General features: G+C 36.2%; 3 protein-coding genes across 3 annotated transcripts; 1 reads left to right on the top strand and 2 right to left on the bottom strand.

Moving 5' to 3' along the window:
- The first annotated feature begins 761 nt into the window (after positions 1-761).
- Positions 762-1317, top strand: LOC143539386 (putative calcium-binding protein CML11). Its single transcript, XM_077032721.1, has one exon. It carries the CDS (start codon positions 817-819, stop codon positions 1315-1317), a length of 501 nt encoding a protein of 166 aa, XP_076888836.1. The 5' UTR covers positions 762-816.
- Positions 1318-3245: 1928 nt separating this feature from the next.
- Positions 3246-3624, bottom strand: LOC143539385 (dolichol-phosphate mannose synthase subunit 2-like). The gene is made up of 2 exons (XM_077032720.1): positions 3505-3624; positions 3246-3420 (listed from the first exon to the last, which is right to left on the bottom strand). Exons 1-2 carry the CDS (start codon positions 3592-3594, stop codon positions 3268-3270), a joined length of 243 nt encoding a protein of 80 aa, XP_076888835.1. The 5' UTR covers positions 3595-3624; the 3' UTR covers positions 3246-3267.
- Positions 3625-19809: 16185 nt separating this feature from the next.
- LOC143539384 (binding partner of ACD11 1-like) lies at positions 19810-21160 on the bottom strand. The gene is made up of 4 exons (XM_077032718.1): positions 21010-21160; positions 20853-20928; positions 20678-20761; positions 19810-20608 (listed from the first exon to the last, which is right to left on the bottom strand). The coding sequence occupies exons 1-4, from the start codon at positions 21129-21131 to the stop codon at positions 20036-20038; spliced, it is 855 nt and encodes a 284-aa protein (XP_076888833.1). The 5' UTR covers positions 21132-21160; the 3' UTR covers positions 19810-20035.
- Positions 21161-21166: the final 6 nt, after the last annotated feature.

Raw genomic sequence — 21166 nt, 5'->3', positions numbered from 1 at the left:
CCTTTCCATGTATTCGTAAAAAGTAACTGGACCTGATTGAGTTATACTTCATATGAAGATTCATTGAATATTTTGTAAGTTTTTATTTACTTGTTTCAAGGTCCTCAAACTAAAATCATGTCACCTGTAATAAGCATCATAGTGGAAAATTATCTAAGTTATAATAATACAGCATATCAATATAATTATAATAATATGGTGAATATCAAACTACAATAAGTAATCTTCATTGTTAACTAAATTGAAGATTTTCATTGATTGAAAAAATCAATTTACAACATATTGAGATTAATAATCATAAATGAGATGACAGGAATATTTCTTTTTTACGACCAACAAACAAAGAACTGTCTAGGTATTTCGTACGGGGTGACATAATGGCAAAAGATTATCGTCAGTTGCCAAACCCAACCGTACGAAGACTTTAGCTATCTCCAGTTTTGGGAAAACCCATTCGCCCGAAGGCCTACTGGTGACAAAACCCGAACGATCTCTGAATCAAACTGGAGATCATAAAGATTCTCAGTTTTCCACTACTAAACTTGAATCTCCATTAAAAAAACTCATATTTTTTACAACTACACCCATACCACATCTCACATGGCAAGTTATTTATTCATAATCTCTCTTTATTATTATTTTTAATTAAAATTGAATGCATTACCGATAATGACATTTTATCTGTCTGATATATAATCCATTCAACAGTCCTCTCCACAATTCAATCGATCCATTAAACGTGGAAAGCCTTAAGAACCAATTCCAAAATCCCCATGAAATAATTTTAAGATCTGCAATCGTTTATTAGCCACAGAGATGAGCTCTGACAACCAACCACAAGCAATCAAACTCGACGACGAGCAACTAACCGAACTCCGTGAAATATTCCGATCATTCGACCGGAACAACGACGGCAGCCTGACCCAACTCGAACTAGGCTCATTACTACGATCCTTAGGCCTCACACCGAGCCCAGACCAGCTGGATGCGTTGATACAGAAAGCCGATACGAATAGTAACGGGTTTGTGGAGTTTTCGGAGTTTGTGGCGTTGGTGGCGCCGGAGCTGCTGCCGGCGAAGTCGCCGTACACGGATGAGAAATTGACGCAGCTGTTTAAGATGTTTGATCGAGATGGGAATGGGTTTATTACGGCGGCTGAGCTGGCTCACTCCATGGCTAAGCTTGGGCATGCGTTGACGGCTGAGGAGTTGACCGGGATGATTAAGGAGGCCGATACAGATGGGGATGGGCGGATTAATTTTCAGGAGTTTTCTAGGGCGATTACTTCCGCTGCCTTTGATAATTGTTTTTCCTAAAAGGTTTAATAATTGATTTTTTTTTATTTTTGGTTTGTTTAGATAAGAATTAAGTTGTTGCTCGAAGTGATCATGAGTTTATTGGTTTTGTCATATAATGAACTTATCAGTGGAGTGTCCTAATACTTAGATCACTCAACACACACCCAAAAAGGTATGCAGTATGAACTCATGTGTTTGAGCATGTCTCTGACTGCCCTAGGCTTACTCAAGTGGTTTTCTGCTTGCTGATTGTATATTGTCACTCATTACGGATTATCAATTTCATGACGGGTACAATGGCACCAAATTTACGGACATCACTTCCCATTTAAAATTAAGAGTTGTGATAATTATCTGTTGTCTGTTTACAATAGGATTTCACATCGAGCTGTATACATAGTGTGTATACCCAACGTGGCTACCACAATAACGAGCTTTGGGTTATTACTTTTTTATAATTATAGCTATCTAACACCCATAAGCTTATAATAATCATGTACGATGCTTTAAACTTGTTAAGAGAGTTGATTTTGATTTATATGTTAACCAAGAATTGGTTGTGAGGTCTTGACTTTTTGACCATATTTAGTCTATTATGAAATTTATATGAAGTTTTTTTGTGACCCTAACTAATCGAAATTGTTTATAATCCTCATTGAAATTGATTTATATCATAATCCAAATTTTACAGCAAAAATAGCGATTTTCTGTGCATACAAGGATTTTGCTAAAATAGGCCTTTGCTCATTCCTATATTGGAAGATAAATCAAACCCAAAAAACCGGTATCAGTAGTACCAATACCCAAAAAACACAAAAAGTGAGTACCGAAAATGGCCTGGTAGGTAGTATGGTCTAGTACCGGTTCATTCCTATATTGGATCTGGTTAAAATTAAGTCAATAAGGCTAAAATCTCCGTTTAGGCATTATGTAATAATCAAATGGATGCCCAAAATTAATTAAACAATTACGAGTTGAATTAGTCATAAAATTTAAAAAGTTGGTCAATAGATGACTTGGTACTAGGCTAAGCACACACTTATTGGGTCAGGTTGACTCTTTAGTCAACTGTATTAGGATAAAAACTTACGGTTAAAAGCTTAAAGTAGCCAAGGTGAGCACTTATCGCTCCTAGTAACAATCTAAACTTTAGTTACAAAGTAATCAACCAATTTGATAGTTTGACTTGAAATTATAGGTCATATGCATGTAATCAGCCTAATTGATATGAATGACATGCTCAATTCCAAACTGAGAGGTTGATTGTGATGTGTAGATCAATAATATAGCCAAATGAGTTAATATATGTGGTTTGAAGCCTTGAACCAGTGGGAAAAGTGTTTTGCTATTGAAATGTTCAACTCATCTTGTGTATACACAGCGAATCCCATGCCTTTCTTACACACATATATGCATAAGTATTACATATACAAATCATAATCATTGTGTGTAAAACCGGAAAGAAAACTTGATGTTGGGAAACATTTGGCATTTCGCATTTATTTAACACAGATGTTTCTGGTCTATATTGCGTCTGCTATTATGTTCAGAGCCACCATAGCATTACGATGCATACACTGATGTTTAGAGCCACCAATCAGTTTAATCCACAAATGCATGCAGACACCAGTCGTTTCATCCACAATCGCTTCATCACGATAGGTTTCTTCTAAATTTAGCTCTTATAGCTATATAAATTCATTTTCATGAAGAGATTGGGTCCAATGAGAAAAAAGAAAATGGCAAACGTTAACTCTTTTTCATGATTACATACATATAACTTTGGATATCACATGCAAAGTACAATGGTCAAACATGCTGTTAACTCATTCAGAATTCAAATGCGTTGGAAGTAACAAAAACATAGATGCTAATAGTGAACATTGTGGCATATAACACCACTAGAAACCATTGTGTTGAACAGTAAGGGAGATCCTAAGTACCTCAAAATCCAGTGAAAATCTTGTATCAAGCTTTCTTCTTCTTGGATTTAAGCATCACGTGCCCAATAAAGACCGATAAGAAGCAGATCAACGCGACACCAGCATAAACAGGCAGCAGGATTGCATATTCTTGAGGTAAGAAGTAATTGTGTACAAAGTGGTCCTTATCAACAAAGGGCTGAAAGAACCAATAGAAAACTTAGTTAATCACAAAAAAATGAAGTAAACAAGAGAATGAAGCTAATAAACGAGCACAACTAACCAAGATGATCACCCAAAAGGTGTAATAGGTGAAAATGGTCACACTAATGCTTGCTAAAATGAACCCAACCGCCCTGTCTGTCAATTCCATTGTATGTCCACTTGTAGGCCAACTGAAAGTTAAATTCAAAAACGTTAGCAAGGTACTGCCCGGTCCCGTGAATTTTCTAGTGACACATTCTCACAATTACAAGAGAAAATAAGAGCGCTAACTAGACGTGGTCTTTTCATATTAGGAATACGCAGTTATGCATATGTATAATATTCATAGCTCATCTCTTATCATTTTTAAAAACTTAATAGAAGGGGAAAAAAATGTTCAAACTGCCAAACTGAACGGTCCAGATGATAGAACTATCCCGGCGTGTTTGGTTTGCCATTTTTGTCAAAACCAGCCTAACCCGAACCGCTAGCATTTAACAACCCTAGTGTTGTTTGTAAAGAATACTTAAACTAATCAAGTATACTTTAGTAAGTACTAAAATTGTAATAATAATAATTTTCTATCGTCTGTTTACAACATCATCAGTAAAGCAAATTTCCGAATTATTTTAATATATATTGACATGAAACTGTCACAAAATTAAGCCCAATATCATATTAATCAATTGTGATGTCTGAAACTTCAATTACAAAACCCTAATAATTTTTATATCAATTTACAAAATATAACGAAAGGAATAATAGAAACTTACTTGTTTGCCGATTATAAATGTTGGGGTTTTTGTTGAAGGTTCAGATTGCGGGCTTCCAGATCTTTCTTTGTTCACGTAGTTGTTGAATTGAACAATGAAGACAAATACGCCAAGAATTCATATGAAAAAAAGTTTGTAATTTGGGGATAAATTTTGACCCGGCCCATTTGTGTAGACAAATTAAAAATTTTCACCCGGTCCATATGCGTTGGCAGATCATGATGCAGCATTGCAGCCCAAACCATGGTGACAACTCATTTTATTCATGTCCATTGGTTTACAAAATTTTCAGGCAAGATGGATAAACATGAGAGCGTGTCTTGACAACCAACATGTATTTATTCCTTTTGCTTTTGACACTTTTGGCTTCCTCATGCCTGAAGCTGTGGAGTTACTTACCCGAGTTCAACAGGTCATGCATAGTAATGTTATGACTCCAATATCAGCGAATTTGGTTTTTAAAAGATTGGATTTTGCAATTCAAGAAGGGTTAGCGGTGCAACTTGTTGCTCGTTTGTCTTCTTTTCCGATGTAATCACTACCTTGCAGACTTAAATCAAATTAATGAACTTTAAAATTTTTATGAAAACAAAAGGATAATAATTTCAGGTAACAAATATAATGTTTATTCACAAAACCTGAAGGTTTTATAGTGTGAACTAGGTTATTGACCCGTTACGACACGGGTGGAAATATAGAAATCGTCAAGTAAATAAATATATAATTTTAAACGACAAGTTATTTTTTAATATATTTTTTGAGACATCAACATGATTTCTAATTGCAATTCATATTCATACGCTAACAAAGTATTGAAACACATAAACTTACAAAGAATAATTTTACATAGTAGAATCTTTACAAAGAAAATTTAAAACTTTAAAACATAAACTTCATAAACTTTAAAAACTAATATTATCATAAAACAAACAAAGTTCACTAATATTAGTGTGGAAAGCAAGCAAATTAAAAGATAAGCATCTATGAAAGATTCCCAATAAACATTCAATAATGATTCGGGCTTCTTTTATTACTTGATTGGGAACACAGTTAATGACATAAACAATCATACACCAATCTAACAAACATTGCAACTAACTAACAACGAAAACTGTTTTTACATTTCATGTGAAAAGTCTTGCACCCTAATAAACTGAAGCATACCCAAAGCGCGTTTAAAAGCATCACCAAATCGAAACCTTCTTAAAATTACATGTTTTTACCATAATCAAATCGCTACATTTTGAGTAGGGGTGTTAACGGTCTGGTTTTCGCGGTTTTTAGGTCAAACCGTGAACCAAACCGTTAGTAACGGTTTTTTATTTTCATAAACTGATGCTAGACTGTAGATATCTAGTAAAAAACAAGTAAATCAGTGTCCTAATCACCTTAAGCTAGTCAGGGTAAGTAGGGTGTCGAACCACGAGGAGTATGTGGTCAGTGTGCGGTGAAATCGATTCCTAACATTATGAAGTGAATTCTATCAAAGTGCTGATCACACTAGCAAACAATTTAGTTGTATAAGAAACGAACAAGTACTCAAGATTCAGTCAATCAAATAAAGCAAATCACACCCGGGAATCCAAGTAAGCAATCAAACAGCAATCTCATGCAACTTAACAGATTAACTATCTTGTGTCAACTACAGACTGACTAACCGGTTAAGCCTTAGGCATCCACGCTCGCTAACACACGGCACTGGTTATCAAACGGTCCTTGTCAGTGTGACTCAACTAAGGGCAAACGTATGCTTTATTGCAATTAACAGGTCAAACAATCCTATGAGCAATTATTATAGCAATCGACAAACTAATAGTTCTGATCGAAATAAACCTAAACCGACTGATTGTGCGAACATACTAAACATCAATACTCATAGATTAACATCAAAACAATTACAATTAGTTGTTCTAGTACATGAGAAATAAACTGAAAGATAACAAACTATACATCCCGGGTATGACTCGAAGGGTCTAGCCGCGTCTCGGCATCTCTCGGTCTTCGATTCGGATGATTTGGATCATATCTGTGGCCTAGAGATGAATAGGAATGTAGGTTTTCTCCTCTTGCTGCTCTAGAAACTACCTGAAACCGAATGGGGGCGTCTAAGGTCGTCAAAACAAGATATAACATCAAACCCTAACTTTCCCGTCGGTGGGGCGATGGTCACCCTCCCTGGACGCGATGGTCCAAGACAACTTCATATTTAGATTACTCTTGTCGAGAAACCCAAAATTCATATATTATGGGTTCCGTAACTCATTTTCTAGCCCAGGATATGCTTGTTTTACTTCCTGATCTCTTTTTGTGAACCTATCTTGTTTAGTTTTAGCATCGGCTTTAGGTTTCTCATCCAAACTCTTCCTGAATCCTTCTAACACTTCCTAAGACTTCAATTTATGCTTCGGTCTTCCCGAGATATCATTTCATGCTCGTACAAGTCTTCAATTTAGCATCTTTAACGATCAATGACCTGAAATACAAAAGCACGTATGAAGTACCAAAGTTCTAACAATATACTAAACAAAACTACATAATTAACACAATTATATATATACAAAATACCCGAACATCACATCCCCACACTTATCTTTTGCTTGCCCTCAAGCAAAACCTTAAAGCAAACATCAACCTCCATCATAGATATATCAATTATCACCATTAATACTAGCAAGGTTTAAGGTCATACCCAGTTTTTCAGACTGACACTTTCTAGAATGACAACCCACAAATAAAGTTAATTCTACAATAAAACTATAGAATCGCCCAGACAAGTGTACTTTGTTTCCGGTTAGGACATACATGTTTATACCCTTCACACTATCAACACTCCACTCGGTTTAATATCTGGACTGACAAAAGATATGCTAGTATATGTCTCTGCCCTCAAAATACCTAATATGAGTTACAAATTAATTTGCTTGCAAGTCAATCTTATCTCCACCCATTAACCACCGGTTGCATAAAGACTCGGACTAAGTTTTTGCTTAAGCTTAGGTTCGGGTGCGGATCAGGCTTATTTAGTGACTCGGGTGGATGAAACCCAGTTAAGCAAACCAATAAACAGACTCACAAATACAAATGAACTAATTACACAGTCACTGCTATTTACAACTGAACAAACTAAACAGATAACTTCTTTTTGTCTTTTTGCTGATTTTTCAAATTTTTTTTCTTTTTTTTTGTACCAATAACTAATAGTTACAGCTCAGAACTTTACAGCTTTACAACTCGTCTGACTAAATACAACCCGATATATATATACGACTCGATAACGAACTGGATTTCATCACGGGTTAAAATAAAATAAAAGCCAAGGCTGTAATGGTGTGTAATGTTCAGTTTAGCAAACGAAAAAGGATAAGGTCCAAATGGGCTCCTAGGGGATAATGTCAGGTAAGGAGTTTATTTAGTGAGGAAAATATGTACGGAACGGGTTTTCTAAAGTCCTAATCTCCATGCAGGTGGTGGTATTAAGATCTCGAAAAGCATGTGACAATGTAAGGCCCCTTACCGGTAGCCCTACTTTCGTGTTGGATTTACTCCTAAACACAGTTCTAAATATCAGAGTTAATTAAAACATTTACGCGGAATATAAAACTTTCATAAAACATTACATAATTCATAACTTGTCTCAAAACATCCTTTGTCTTTCAACATTAAAGCATTAAAATTAAAACATCATAAGTCTTCAGATGCCAGACTCTTATTCCGTGCCACGTGTCTCCTCAAGCGAGCTGCCTCAGCCTACTCACCTGCGTGCATACTAAAAGTCAGCTACGCTGAGTGAGTTCTAGTTAATCACATAATCATACAATACATTCTTACATTTCATACTTAACCTCTTAACTTTCTTTCATACACACCTAAGTGCTTTTACTTTCATTTTTACCTTCATACTTTCTTTACATACATAATCATACGTTTTAAAGAGCCTTTCGCCCTATAACCTCACAGATATTATAAGGGCCTGGTTCCTAGTTTTCGAATATTAGAAGGGTTCGATTCCCTAACATCACAGATATTATAAGGGTCTGGTCCCTAACATAACAGATATTATAAGGGTCTGGTCCCTAGTTTTCGAATATTAGTAGGGTTCGATTCCCTCTTCGTTACCATACAACCATACATCATACCTCGAGTATTATTAGGGCTCGGTACCCTCCTTCCTCGAATATTAGTAGGGTTCGGTTCCCTAGTTCTCGAATATTAGTAGGGTTCGATTCCCTCTTCGTTACCATACAACCATACATCATACCTCGAGTATTATTAGGGCTTGGTACCCTCCTTCCTCGAATATTAGTAGGGTTCGGTTCCCTAGTTCTCGAATATTAGTAGGGTTCGATTCCCTCTTCGTTACCATACAACCATCCTTTCCTTCTTTTATTAACTTTATCACATTCATACACATAAGCATACATAACATACTTACCTTATACCTAGCGTTACAACCTGACAGTACGTGCAATATCCGAAGATCGTTCACGTACCATCAAGCAATCATTCATTCATATCACATATATCACATATGGCATACACTTATCACTTAGGATAAATGTATTAATCAACACATCAAGTATGCACACAACCCCGAAAACATAACAAGGAATGGGGCTAGAAACTCACCTGAACACGGTTACGTTCACCGTTAATCGTAATCCCTTTCTTCAGTTGTGCACGGCTGACTGTATAACAAGCATACGTATCAAACAACTATCACTACTCATATCATCTTTCTAGTCTTAACTACTACCCACAACGAACGGGGGTCCGGGGGCAGCGCCCATGGCAGCGGGGTCTAGGGGCGGCAGCCCCTAGCAGGGTCCAAGGGGCAGAGCTCCTGGCTAGGGTCGAGCTGCCAGGTCAGCTTGGAAAAATTTTATTTACATTAACTGTCTTAACACATTTTTCATTAGGTTTTTTTTTTTTAATTTATTTTCTAATCGAACTTGGCTTTAGGCGAAGTTAAACCTTAGGCGAACTTAGCTTTAGGCGAAGTTAAACCTTAGGCGAACTTAGCTTTAGGCGAAGTTGTCATCAGGCGAACTTGGCTTTAGGCGAAGTTAAGCCTCAGGCGAACTTAGCTCTAGGCGAAGTTGTCATCAGGCGAACTTAGCCGTAAGCGAAGTTATCAATTAGGCGAACTTGGGCTCAGGCGAAGTTATCGCTTTGAAGGCGAAGTTATCGCTTTGAAGGCGAAGTTGCCCAGTTGCAGGCGAAGTTGCCCAGATCAGCCGCTGTTTTGGTTTTTATTGAGCATTTTAGCGATTTTAACACCCTTGTTAAGGTTCGACATCACCCACTACGCTTCCCGACCATTTTTGGTCGTATCTACACTATAAAACTTGGATCTTTAAACTTCAAAGATCAAGAATCATACCTTTCTGAGCTTGTTTGGATCTTGTTTAACTTGTTATCACAACTAATCGCTCTCTCTCTCGGATCTGGCTCGGTTCTTCCCTCGGCCGGCGGCGGTGTTGGTGTGTGGTGTGTGTGTTTTGGAGTGTTAGAGAATATAGTGAAATGAAAGATATTTTAGAGTTTAGGGGATATTTATATCCCTTAAATCCAATGGACCTAAGGCCCATTCTCATTTAACCCATCTCAATTAATCCAAGTCCATGATCCGCTCCTTACTCGATATCCAATAATTAACGCGAAATCACTAAACATAACTTTCTTTATTCAACATTAAAATTTTAGGATGTTACAGACAAACAAGGTCTAATTCTGTAAAACATATCGGTTTCCCTCGATAAATGACAAGACATGTTTTATATTTACTATATAATATGTGTATTAAGTATAGGGGCTAATCTCATAATATGTCTAGAAATAAGGGCTGCCGATATGAAACATGTATACCCGTCCCCTTGACTCGTTATCCCCGCATAAACGATTCCATTTTCAACTTCTCATTTTTAAAGACATTTGTCGGGAAAACTATCGAGAAGTTGAAAAACCAACCATGACCAAAAACCTCTAACTTGGCATTAATAGCAATAAGTGACAGTTAATAACTTAAGTTTCTGAATACTGTTTGAGATACTATCGGGCTAAAATTTTTCAATTTTCCTCCATCCCCACACTTGAGGTTGACATTGTCCTCAATGTTAAAATAATAAAACAATTAATAAACATTTAGGGACGGGGTTGAACTGACAATTTAACTACTTAAAAACTCGGGGAACAAATGTAATAGGTTTACGCAAATTCTACAATTACATTTCTAAAAAACTAAAAAGAAAATATAAAAAATAACAAAACAGTTTATGAAACCGAAATCACCTGATAATAATGACAATGCAATGCTAAACTCGGCCCACAACTCTCACATACTCGTGACACACGTCTCCACAACTTATCAATACTGACTAACCACATCTGCACAAATCTCGAGACATGTATAAGAAACCACTCACAAGTATACATACTTAGGTCTTTTGAGAGTTAATATTATTATATTATAAAAATCATTACCGAGCCGAGTTAGTCAGTTCCATAAAAAGCCGTGTTAATTAATTAAAAATAAGAAAAGACCTAACTCACTTTCGTAGGAATCACGGTTGCATTTAGCGTATGCAACAAGCTCTTTAAACCACCCGGTAGCCAAGGTGGACAAGTGATATCTCGTGAGGGTTTATAGTGAACCACACCCACAAAGTTCCAATACAACAAAATATACACGTACCTGGATAGACATGAAACTAACCAAATGCTTACCAAACTTCCATGACTTTCACTTCACTAAAACCTCCCCACACTTGGGATTTGCTGCACAAAACTCAAGAAAAAAGTCAAACAACAACTCAACAAAAATAAAACAAACTAGAACACACTTACAAACCCCGGGTTGCCTCCCGGTCAGCGCTGAATTGCGTGTCTACAGCTCGACAATGCCTCGAATGCCTTAAGTATTTTCATAAGCCGATGAGGTCACCATGGAACTCATCAATTCCTTTTCTCTCCTTCCCATCCTTTCTGTCGGTTTCTCACCATCTTTCATCTTAATGACTCTCTCATTCCATCCTTTTCTCTTCATGCTACTTTTCAGCTCGTTCCTGTCAGTTACAAAACATCCCTCTCCTGTATGATTTGTGCATGATGGTACACACTTGTCAACTAGAGGGTTAGTAGCATTTTCAAACAATAATAACCGCTTAACACGGTTCCCGCACTTAATGCCCAAAAATCCCTCAACACAATCAATTACCACATGTGCTGTTGCAAGGAATGGCCTACCCAGTATGACTTCAGATTGTTTAATATTACCCTTAGCATAATCAAGTACAAGGAAGTCAACTGGGTAACTAAATTCATCCACTTGAACCATTACATTAGTGACTATGCCCCGGGCTTGTGTATGAGTTTGATTCGCCAACACCACGCTGGTGTTTACACTTTCTAATGTGCCAAACTCATACTAATCATATAAACTGTCGAGCATGACACTAACACAAGCTCCAAAATCTAGAAGTGCCCGATCAGTTTTAAAATCACCAATTTGAATTGATAAAAATGGCACTCCCGAGTCTTGGAGTTTACTTGAAGTGGTATTATTCTCCACCTCTTCATCTCCCGTGTTGGTCAATTTGGCATTTAAACATTTTTCACAAGTGCAATTTTCACAAAAAGTTGATTCATCTGTTTTTAATTTCACTTCATTTTGGAAAACCATTTCATTTGACCAACACATTCATTCTCATCACTAACATCATTTACCACCGCCTCAACAAACTGAGGTGGTGACTCAACTTCAACACAGGTAATTTGAAAATAAGTTACAAGACTTACCGCGTTGATGTGCACACTATTACCTTTCTTAGAGCTTGAACTAGCATGTTGCGGGTTTACTGTAGTATCACTCGGTAATTGGCCCGCATTCTTCTGAAATCTCGCCACGTCTGCTGCGAGCTGACCAATCTGCTTTGATATTGCCTCTGAAGACTTATCCATCAACTCGAACTGTCTCTGCGTTTCCTTCTGATTATCTGACACAAGCTTCAACAAAGCATCGAGTTTTGAATGTATTGACTCGTTTGAATTTCCTGAACTACCCTTCTGCTGGTCCTGATTCTGATTACCCAACGAACTGTTACCCCGGTAACCATCTCTGTTATAACCCCGACTATCACTCTGACTGTTCGAACCCTGCTGATAACCGCCCTGGCGGTAGCTGTTCTGCTGTCGATTCTGACTGGACCCATGAAAGTTCGGGTTCGACTGACTCGAGGCGTTCCCGTATATGAAATTAGGGTGGTTCCTCAGGCGGGGTTGATAGGTGTTTGAATTAAACCCCTGACCTTTGAAATCCCTATAAGCATAATTAACCTCTTCGGGCTCTTCTTCATCTTCATACTCGGGGCAATCATCTGCTGTGTGTCCCAGTTCCCCACAATCTTCACAAACTGGGAAATTTACCCCGACTTTACCAACCTCCTTTTTACCCTTATCATTCTTCAACATTGCCAATTCTCGTTCCAAAGCTGCTATACGTTCAAATTCACTCGCTGTTGATGTTACTGATTTGGTTGTCAAGTGTTTTCTTCTTCTTTCAGTAGAGGCTTCGGCTTTTGAATCTTGGCACATAAATTCGAGGAAATCCCAATCATCTTCCTCGGGTTGGTTTAACAGTTGACCATTACATGATGCCTTCAAATACTTCCTATCCTCATATGTCAACCCGTCAACAAACTCTTAACTAACTCCAACAACTCTATCTGATGGTGCGGACACTTTCTAATCATTTCCTTAAAACGAGTAAATGTCTCATGAAATAATTCACCCGGTAACTGTGAAAAGTGACGAATCTCGATCCGGGCTTCGTTTGTCTTCGACTACGAATAATACTCATTAAGGAAAACCTGCTGCATCTCACCCCAGTTCTCAATATTGTGCATCGGGTAGCGAGTTAAACCAGTGTTTCGCTTTGTCTTTTAATGAAAACTGGAACAACCGCAACCGAACCTCATCCTGATCGTATGTACCGTCACCGATAGACCCGCAAATAGCTGAAAAATCTGACAAGTGTAAATACGAGTCTTCAGATCCCAGTCTATGGAAATGAGAAACTATGTTAATGTAAGACGGACGGGATTTGAATGTCTGTTGTCCCTGTACATAAGCCTGTGGGACAATCGGTGAGGCACCATCTGAAATAGCCGGTCTGAACCGACTATTAACACCCTGATCCGGTAGCCCATAATTCCTTCGTCTGACCCTTGGCTCCTCAAAACCTCCCCAGTTAACCTGAATCGGCTGTCTTCGTTCCTCACGATATCTTCCAATACCACCTCTGTCTGCGTTTCTGTTTCTCCACCCGTTACCTCTCACTCTAACCGATTCTTCTACCTTTTCAACCTCCTCAATCCGTATGCCCTCATCTGAATTTTTCGGCCCAAACCCGTCATTCCTTCTAATCCTCCAATCAGCCCCATTACTACCATCATTCATCGGTTCTTGTTCTTCCTCATCTCCCTCTTTTTCATCTTCAGTATGAATACTAACGTGATCACAATCTTGAATAATCGGTTTTCGGTGGCGAGGGGTATTGTTCGGGGTTGATGGTTCGGGTCTGTCATAGTTTCGGTTTCGGTTTCTGGATTGTCGGGCTGAATTTTATGGTTGTTGGTTTGTATTGATAGGTGGCATTTGGTCATTGTTTGGTGGATTTTGGGTATTAGGTGGGTTTTGATTATTTGGTGGATTTTGTTCGGGTTGGAAAACATTGATCTCAGGTGGTGAGTTTTGGTTTTGATTATGGTTCTGGTTCTGACCTTCCATATCTGGCTGTTTGATCTGAGCTTGGTTCTGCCGAGCTACACGTTCAATTTCTGGCTCGTAAATCAGTGGAGAACCTCTTCCTGAATAGCGGGTGTGCATAAACCTGTTACCTACACAAACAATACACCCCGCGTAAAATGGGAAAATAAAACCAAACTAAAAATAAAAATAACAACTAAATTAAACTAAATTAACTAAGAAATCAATTAATCACAAAAATACTAAGCGCGCTAACTCCCCGGCAACGGCGCCATTTTGATGCTAGACTGTCGCTATCTAGTCAAAAACAAGTAAATCAATGTCCTAATCACCTTAAGCTAGTTAGGGTAAGTAGGGTGTCGAACCACGAGGAGTATGTGGTCAGTGTGCGGTGAAATCGATTCCTAACATTATGAAGTGAATTCTATCAAAGTGCTGATCACACTAGCAAACAATTTAGTTGTATAAGAAACGAACAAGTACTCAAGATTCAGTCAATCAAATAAAGCAAATCACACCCGGGAATCCAAGTAAGCAATCAAACAGCAATCTCATGCAACTTAACAGATTAACTATCTTGTGTCAACTACAGACTGACTAACCGGTTAAGCCTTAGGCATCCACGCTCGCTAACACACGGCACTGGTTATCAAACGGTCCTTGTCAGTGTGACTCAACTAAGGGCAAACGTATGCTTTATTGCAATTAACAGGTCAAACAATCCTATGAGCAATTATTATAGCAATCGACAAACTAATAGTTCTGATCGAAATAAACCTAAACCGACTGATTGTGCGAACATACTAAACATCAATACTCATAGATTAACATCAAAACAATTACAATTAGTTGTTCTAGTACATGAGAAATAAACTGAAAGATAACAAACTATACATCCCGGGTATGACTCGAAGGGTCTAGCCGCGTCTCGGCATCTCTCGGTCTTCGATTCGGATGATTTGGATCATATATGTGGCCTTGAGACGAATAGGAATGTAGGTTTTCTCCTCTTGCTGCTCTAGAAACTACCTGAAACCGAATGGGGGCATCTAAGGTCGTCAAAACAAGATATAACATCAAACCCTAACTTTCCCGTCGGTGGGGACCATCGCGTAGGTTTCTCACCCTGGACGCGATGGTCAAAGACAACTTCATATTTAGATTCCTCTTGTCGAGAAACCCAAAATTCATATATTATGGGTTCTGTAACTCATTTTCTAGCCCAGGATATGCTCGTTTTACTTCCTGGTAGCTTTTTGTGAACCCATCTTGTTCAGTTTTAGCGGCGGCTTTAGGTTTCTCATCCAAACTCTTCCTGAATCCTTCTAACACTTCCTAAGACTTCAATTTATGCTTCAGTCTTCCCAAGATATCATTCCATGCTCGTACAAGTCTTCAATTTAGCATCTTTAACGATCATTGACCTGAAATACAAAAGCACGTATGAAGTACCAAAGTTCTAACAATATACTAAACAAAACTACATAATTAACACAATAATATATATACAAAATACCCGAACATCATAAACCAAAACCGAACCGTTGAACTCTTAAACCAAACCAAACCGTTTGGTTTCGGTTTTGTTTCGCGGTTTGATCTTGCTCGGTCTTTATACAATATGTCCAAAATAATTCATGATATGTAAATATTATACAACTCACAATAATTTATATATTTTAACAAACAAGTTATTTTTACCTTTCTAAGATCTCATTTAAGAAAATAAAAGGCTAATTAATGTTTCTTGCATTTCCGATTTGGGCTTAGCTCGCTTTTTTTGTTTACTATCAATATTTGTTAATATTTAGTAGTGTATATACACACACACACACACACACACACACACATATATATATAACAAAATACTATATATGTCTAGTTATAAATTTATATAAACATATATAGTATGAAATATTTAAAAAATACATATAAATAAATCATACGGTCCGGTCCGGTTTTACACGGTTAGTTTTCGGTTCAAACCGTAAACCAAACTGTTCACTACGGTTTGGAAATTTTCAAACCAACCGACCGAGAGTAAAGAAAAAATCCAATCGCGAAACCAAACCGATGGCCAGTTTGGGCGGTTTCGCGGTTTCGAACCGAACCATGAACACCCCTAATTTTGAGAATGACCAATTTTAACCCAAACCAAATTGATATCTTCTAAAATTGACCTGTTATGACCGGAACCAAATCAATATGATTTTAAAAAGACCCGCCGAACGAAATCGATACCTTTTTATATTGACTCGTTGACCGGAACTAAACTAATACCATTTTAAAATTACCCATTTTGATCCGAGCCAAAGCAAATCAAAACATTTCTTAAATGACCCATTTTCATAAATGAAAATTGAAATAGCACACTTGAAGACTAAGAAGAAAAATGAAGAGTAACACATACAACGCTCTTAGCTTTTGAAATCCTTTATATCAAATGCGAGTTCATTATTACTAATTATGAAGATCCAAAAAAATATAAAGCTACAATTACTACAACACACTTGAAAGTTGAAACTCATGTGAGTTTTATTTGCGAGCCCTCCATATTCTTTTTCATTTTTCAATAGACACTAAAACAAAACATCAAACAAACTAAATACAAATTGAAACGAAACTAAATTGAAAAAAAACTAAAACAAAATCAAAATCGAAATCCTAAAAAAACAAATACCAATAAAACTAAATAAAAATCGAAATGAAACTGAAAAACTATAACCGGTAAATCTGAAACCGAATAAAAAACCAAAACGAAAAACTGAATAAAGTTAAGCCCATCTAAAACAAAACTAAAAAAAATCGAGCCGAAACAAAACAAATTTAGAAAAAACTAAAACCGAACAAAAAACCATAATGAAATAAAATATAACAAATAATATAATGAAACTTTGAAAAAGAAAAACTCAAACTCATTAAGGAACACATGTATCTAAAATATATATAAACCAAAACCTAAAATCCTATGTGTCGCGATGAGGGACTTTTTATAGAAGCCACCAGATTGCTTAATTTTTAAATGGAGGCCTCTCATTGATTTAACCCAAATTCATGGGTATGGGTCTTACCAAAACCAGATAGCTCTTAAACGGGTTATAACATCTCATTAAATTAAAAATTAATCTTACCAATTATTTGATGTGAAAATCCTATAAAATAGGGATATACTAAAATTTAATATTCAATTTAAAAAAATATATATTATTTATAATTAATAATCGATTTTATAGTAAAAAACACAAGCGGGTCATGGGTCACCAAATTCAGATAGCTTTTAAACGGGTTATAACATAACATTTATTTATGAAACTCTTTCATCATCAAACCCTAAGTATATTATTAACTTTCTTACAATAAAAAAAATTAAAATCCCAAAAATAAATATTAAAAAATGAAAAATATAAAATAACTATTCTCTCAAGCCATCAGATTACTTTATTTGTAAATGAAGGCTTCTCATGCAGTTGATCCGAATTCACGGGTAAAGGTCTCACCAAACCCAGTTAGCTCTTAAACGGGTTATAACATCTCATTATATTAAAAATTAATCTCATAAAATATTTGATATGAAAATCCTATAAAACAGGGATATACTAAAAATTAATATCCTATTTTATTAAAAAATAGATATTATTTATAATTAAGAAATAATTTTATAATAAAGAAAATAAACGGGTAATGAGTATCACCAAACCCAGATAACTTTTAAACCGGATTATAGCGTATCATCTATTTGTGAAACTATTTTATCATCAAACCTCAAGTATATTAATTATTAACTTTCTTACAATAAATAAAATTAAAATCCAAATAAACATATATAAATTTTGAAAACGAAAATGTAAAACAACCCTCGTAATACGAGGGATAAAATCTAGTTATTAATAATATAGTATTATAGTATAATAGAATGTGTTGAATGTAATTAAGTTAAATGTAATTTATATAATTTTAAATTATTTTATTAGTAAGAAATTATAAGAATAAATATTATTTATGGAAAGAGTTATTGTTTTAACAGCATAGTAGATTATTCATATGTATGATTATGGATTTTTCTTACACCGGTCTTCTCAAGACAAGAGCTTTTATCAAATATCATCTCCTTGAGACAAAATGACGTATAATTATCATCTACTATTATGTAGTATCAAGTCTTGTTTTCAAGAATCCACAGCTCATATAGAGTGGTTTTACGTAAGAGAGGTCCTCTATATATTATATTACATTATATATATTATGTAATTGTATATTCTATTATATAAAAAGTTTATATTTATATAATTAATTGCCTTGCTACAAATCTAATCAAAATGGGTTTGAATTTGTTTACTAAATAAGATATAATTTTATAATTTAGAGTTGGGTTTATTCAGATTCAAACTTCTAACGAATCAAACTTGAATCTATCAAAACTATTAAACCACAATCAATTGAATGCAAGAGGAAGAGGACGCTTTCATTTTGCTTCTTTTTGTTTTAAAGGTAATGAAACTTTTTTATTAACAAAGCTAGCGAGAAGATAGAAATATTACATCTACACCATGATAAGAGTAACTGTTCAGTTACGGGAATCCAAAACTGAAATTACCCCAATATTTCTCGTCAATTCACATTCAATGGTCTGTAAAAAGTTTACTAAGTCCTTGCGAAAGACACGGGCATTAAAATTATTAAAGATACATTGCAATTTACAATATTTTTGGTAAGTTGCTTGATTGACTTCTATTTTTTAAGAATTACTAGAGATTTGCGCAAATTTTATTACGATATCATCTTACTTGTTCAAAGTTCCTTCTACTTATTTCTTTTTTTTTTTTTTTGAACTTATTATATATGCATCAAAGGTTGTCAGTTCGAATTCTGAGCCCACCCGGGTTTTCATCTCACCGTGTGTTACACCAGAGAGTTCTTCTCTTGTTATGGCACGACTGCCAAGTGACAGTCGGCGGTATGGTTTCTCGGGGGAACGCCCAAGCCAAACTCTAAAACTAGCTTGAGTCCGGTTAAGACAACATAGTCTGGCCAAAATGAGGCATCAAGGCTCTTCGAATTTGCAGAGTGCGGTGACCTAAATACAAGAGCGTCACTGTTCTTTAAAAAAAATTCTCTTATTTGAATATTTTCTTTCTTTTTTATTTTTCTTTTGAACAGCAATAAAGTCTTCCTGTATATGTTGTTATGAAGGTGTCCATTGAAAATTTGAAATGAATACAGAATCTATTTACACATAAATACACGAGTAGGAGAAAAGCGAGTACAAAATGTGATTAAGAATATCCATAAAATACAAAAAAGATGACTTTTTTATTTTTGAACGAAGATGACATATTTTAAGTCCGCCATTTGAATTTAAATTGAAAATTATTTGACATCTGTTTGTCTAGTTACTAGTAGATAAAAGATATTTCAAGATCCACCTCGTTCAATTTGCTATACATTATCAAACCTTTTTCGTAATAGTGGGTTGGTTTGGTACATATACATTATCAAACCTTTTTTCACGAAAAAGGATTGCCAAAGCCTAACCCTCGTGACAAACTCAATAGTCCAACTAAGACGACAAATCAAACTAGCTTGAATAAAATATCTATGGATAAATCATTGGTTTTAGCATTTGCAATGTTCACTAACAAACGTCAAAAGTTTAAAAAAGTAACATGAAATGTTTTTTAATAAAAAATGTGATACTTGTTTTAAAGCACCTAAAGTTGTAACATAAGATTTAGCTAATAAACTAATTAGCCACGTCTTAATTGCATAAAATGCTAGTCCAAATTAAGAAAACCACATGAATATGTTTGGTTCACCTCAGTTAGCCCATGAACCACATGAATCATGAACTAATAACATGAAGATCATGTTCCATAAACACCAACTAATAAACCAATAAAAAATATGGAACAAATAGTTTCACATAGGCCAAATTCATGACAATGTAAACAGAAAGATAATCCTGTCTTGCAACTGCAACAGTCTAACAAATATAAAGTTCTATAATCACCACTTAATCACGGGCGTACCAAATCCAATTCCCCAAATAAAAATATGTAAACCAAACCATAACCAGCCCTACAGAACCAAACCTGTCACGGGTGCAGGCTTGGAAGAGTGATGCTGCTCTTCAGGAGCAGTTGGGGACTCGGTCAAATGAACCTCTGCATAATCATCAACCATTTTCCTTCTCTTTTCATCTTCAGCCTTTTCGACCTTCTCTTTAGTCTGTTGACCAACTTCCCCAGCTGCTTTTGCCACTTTGTTAAACGCACCTGTCACCCACGAAGCACTCGTGAACACATAACGGTTTTTCATAATAGCAGACCCCGCATTGGCAACTGTATTCTCAGCAGCAGTTAGAGCCGACTTGGCCTTTTCAGAAACTTGAAGTTTCTGGTCAACTTCTTTGACTTTATCACTCACGATTGACGTACCCACGTTGACTTTTTCGGTGAACCCGATTTTCTTGTCAAAGGAAGCGACTTTAGCAGATGCTGTGGAAGTTAAACGGTGTTTCTCATCAAAATTTTTTGCTTTTCCGATCGCGTCTTTACCTAACACGAAACCCTTTGCAAACATGCTGGTTACAACGTCCTCTGCCTTACGTAAGGCAGAGTCGTTTCCAGCTGGCGCGTTGCTTCCAACTGGCTACAAAAATATTACTATTATCATTGACTTTAAATAACATAAAAAAAGGTTTGTAGAAAGTGAGCTTACATGAGATGCGGCTGTTGCAGCTGGTGGAAGCTGGTATTCAGGGTCTAGAGTTACAGTCACAGTCGTATCAACTATTGTTGCACCCTAAAGAAGAAAATATATACCACAATATAAATATGTGAAACATGAGTGAAGATCAACTGTTGACTAGATCTAAAGGAAAAAAGCAAACTACCGAGAGAAGAACAGCAGTCTCGGCTCCTTGACTATCTGTAAACGTGACATACGCGATTTGGGAACGTTCATTGTGACTGCAACAAGAGAATTACAATGGTCTTAACTTTATTATTAAACAAAAGACAGAAAGATAAAGGCTATTTTTATATACCAACCTTTGTGTCTCAACATAAACAATATCTCCAGAAAACGAAAAGAACTCCCTTACATCTCGTTCAGAAGCACCTAGTGAAAGATTGCTTACTTTAACAGTTTTAATCTGCAATGATAATTCCATGTATTAATTCCGCGCTGCACAACCGAGCTCGAGCT

The sequence above is a fragment of the Bidens hawaiensis genome, unplaced genomic scaffold (genome assembly GCF_021521415.1).
Source record: "Bidens hawaiensis isolate Kalapana, Puna unplaced genomic scaffold, B.hawaiensis_p1.1 tig00011868_1, whole genome shotgun sequence".
In the NCBI taxonomy this organism is placed as follows: Eukaryota; Viridiplantae; Streptophyta; class Magnoliopsida; order Asterales; family Asteraceae; genus Bidens; species Bidens hawaiensis.
Note: the sequence above shows the minus strand (reverse complement) of the source record. Positions and strands in the feature narration are given on the sequence as shown.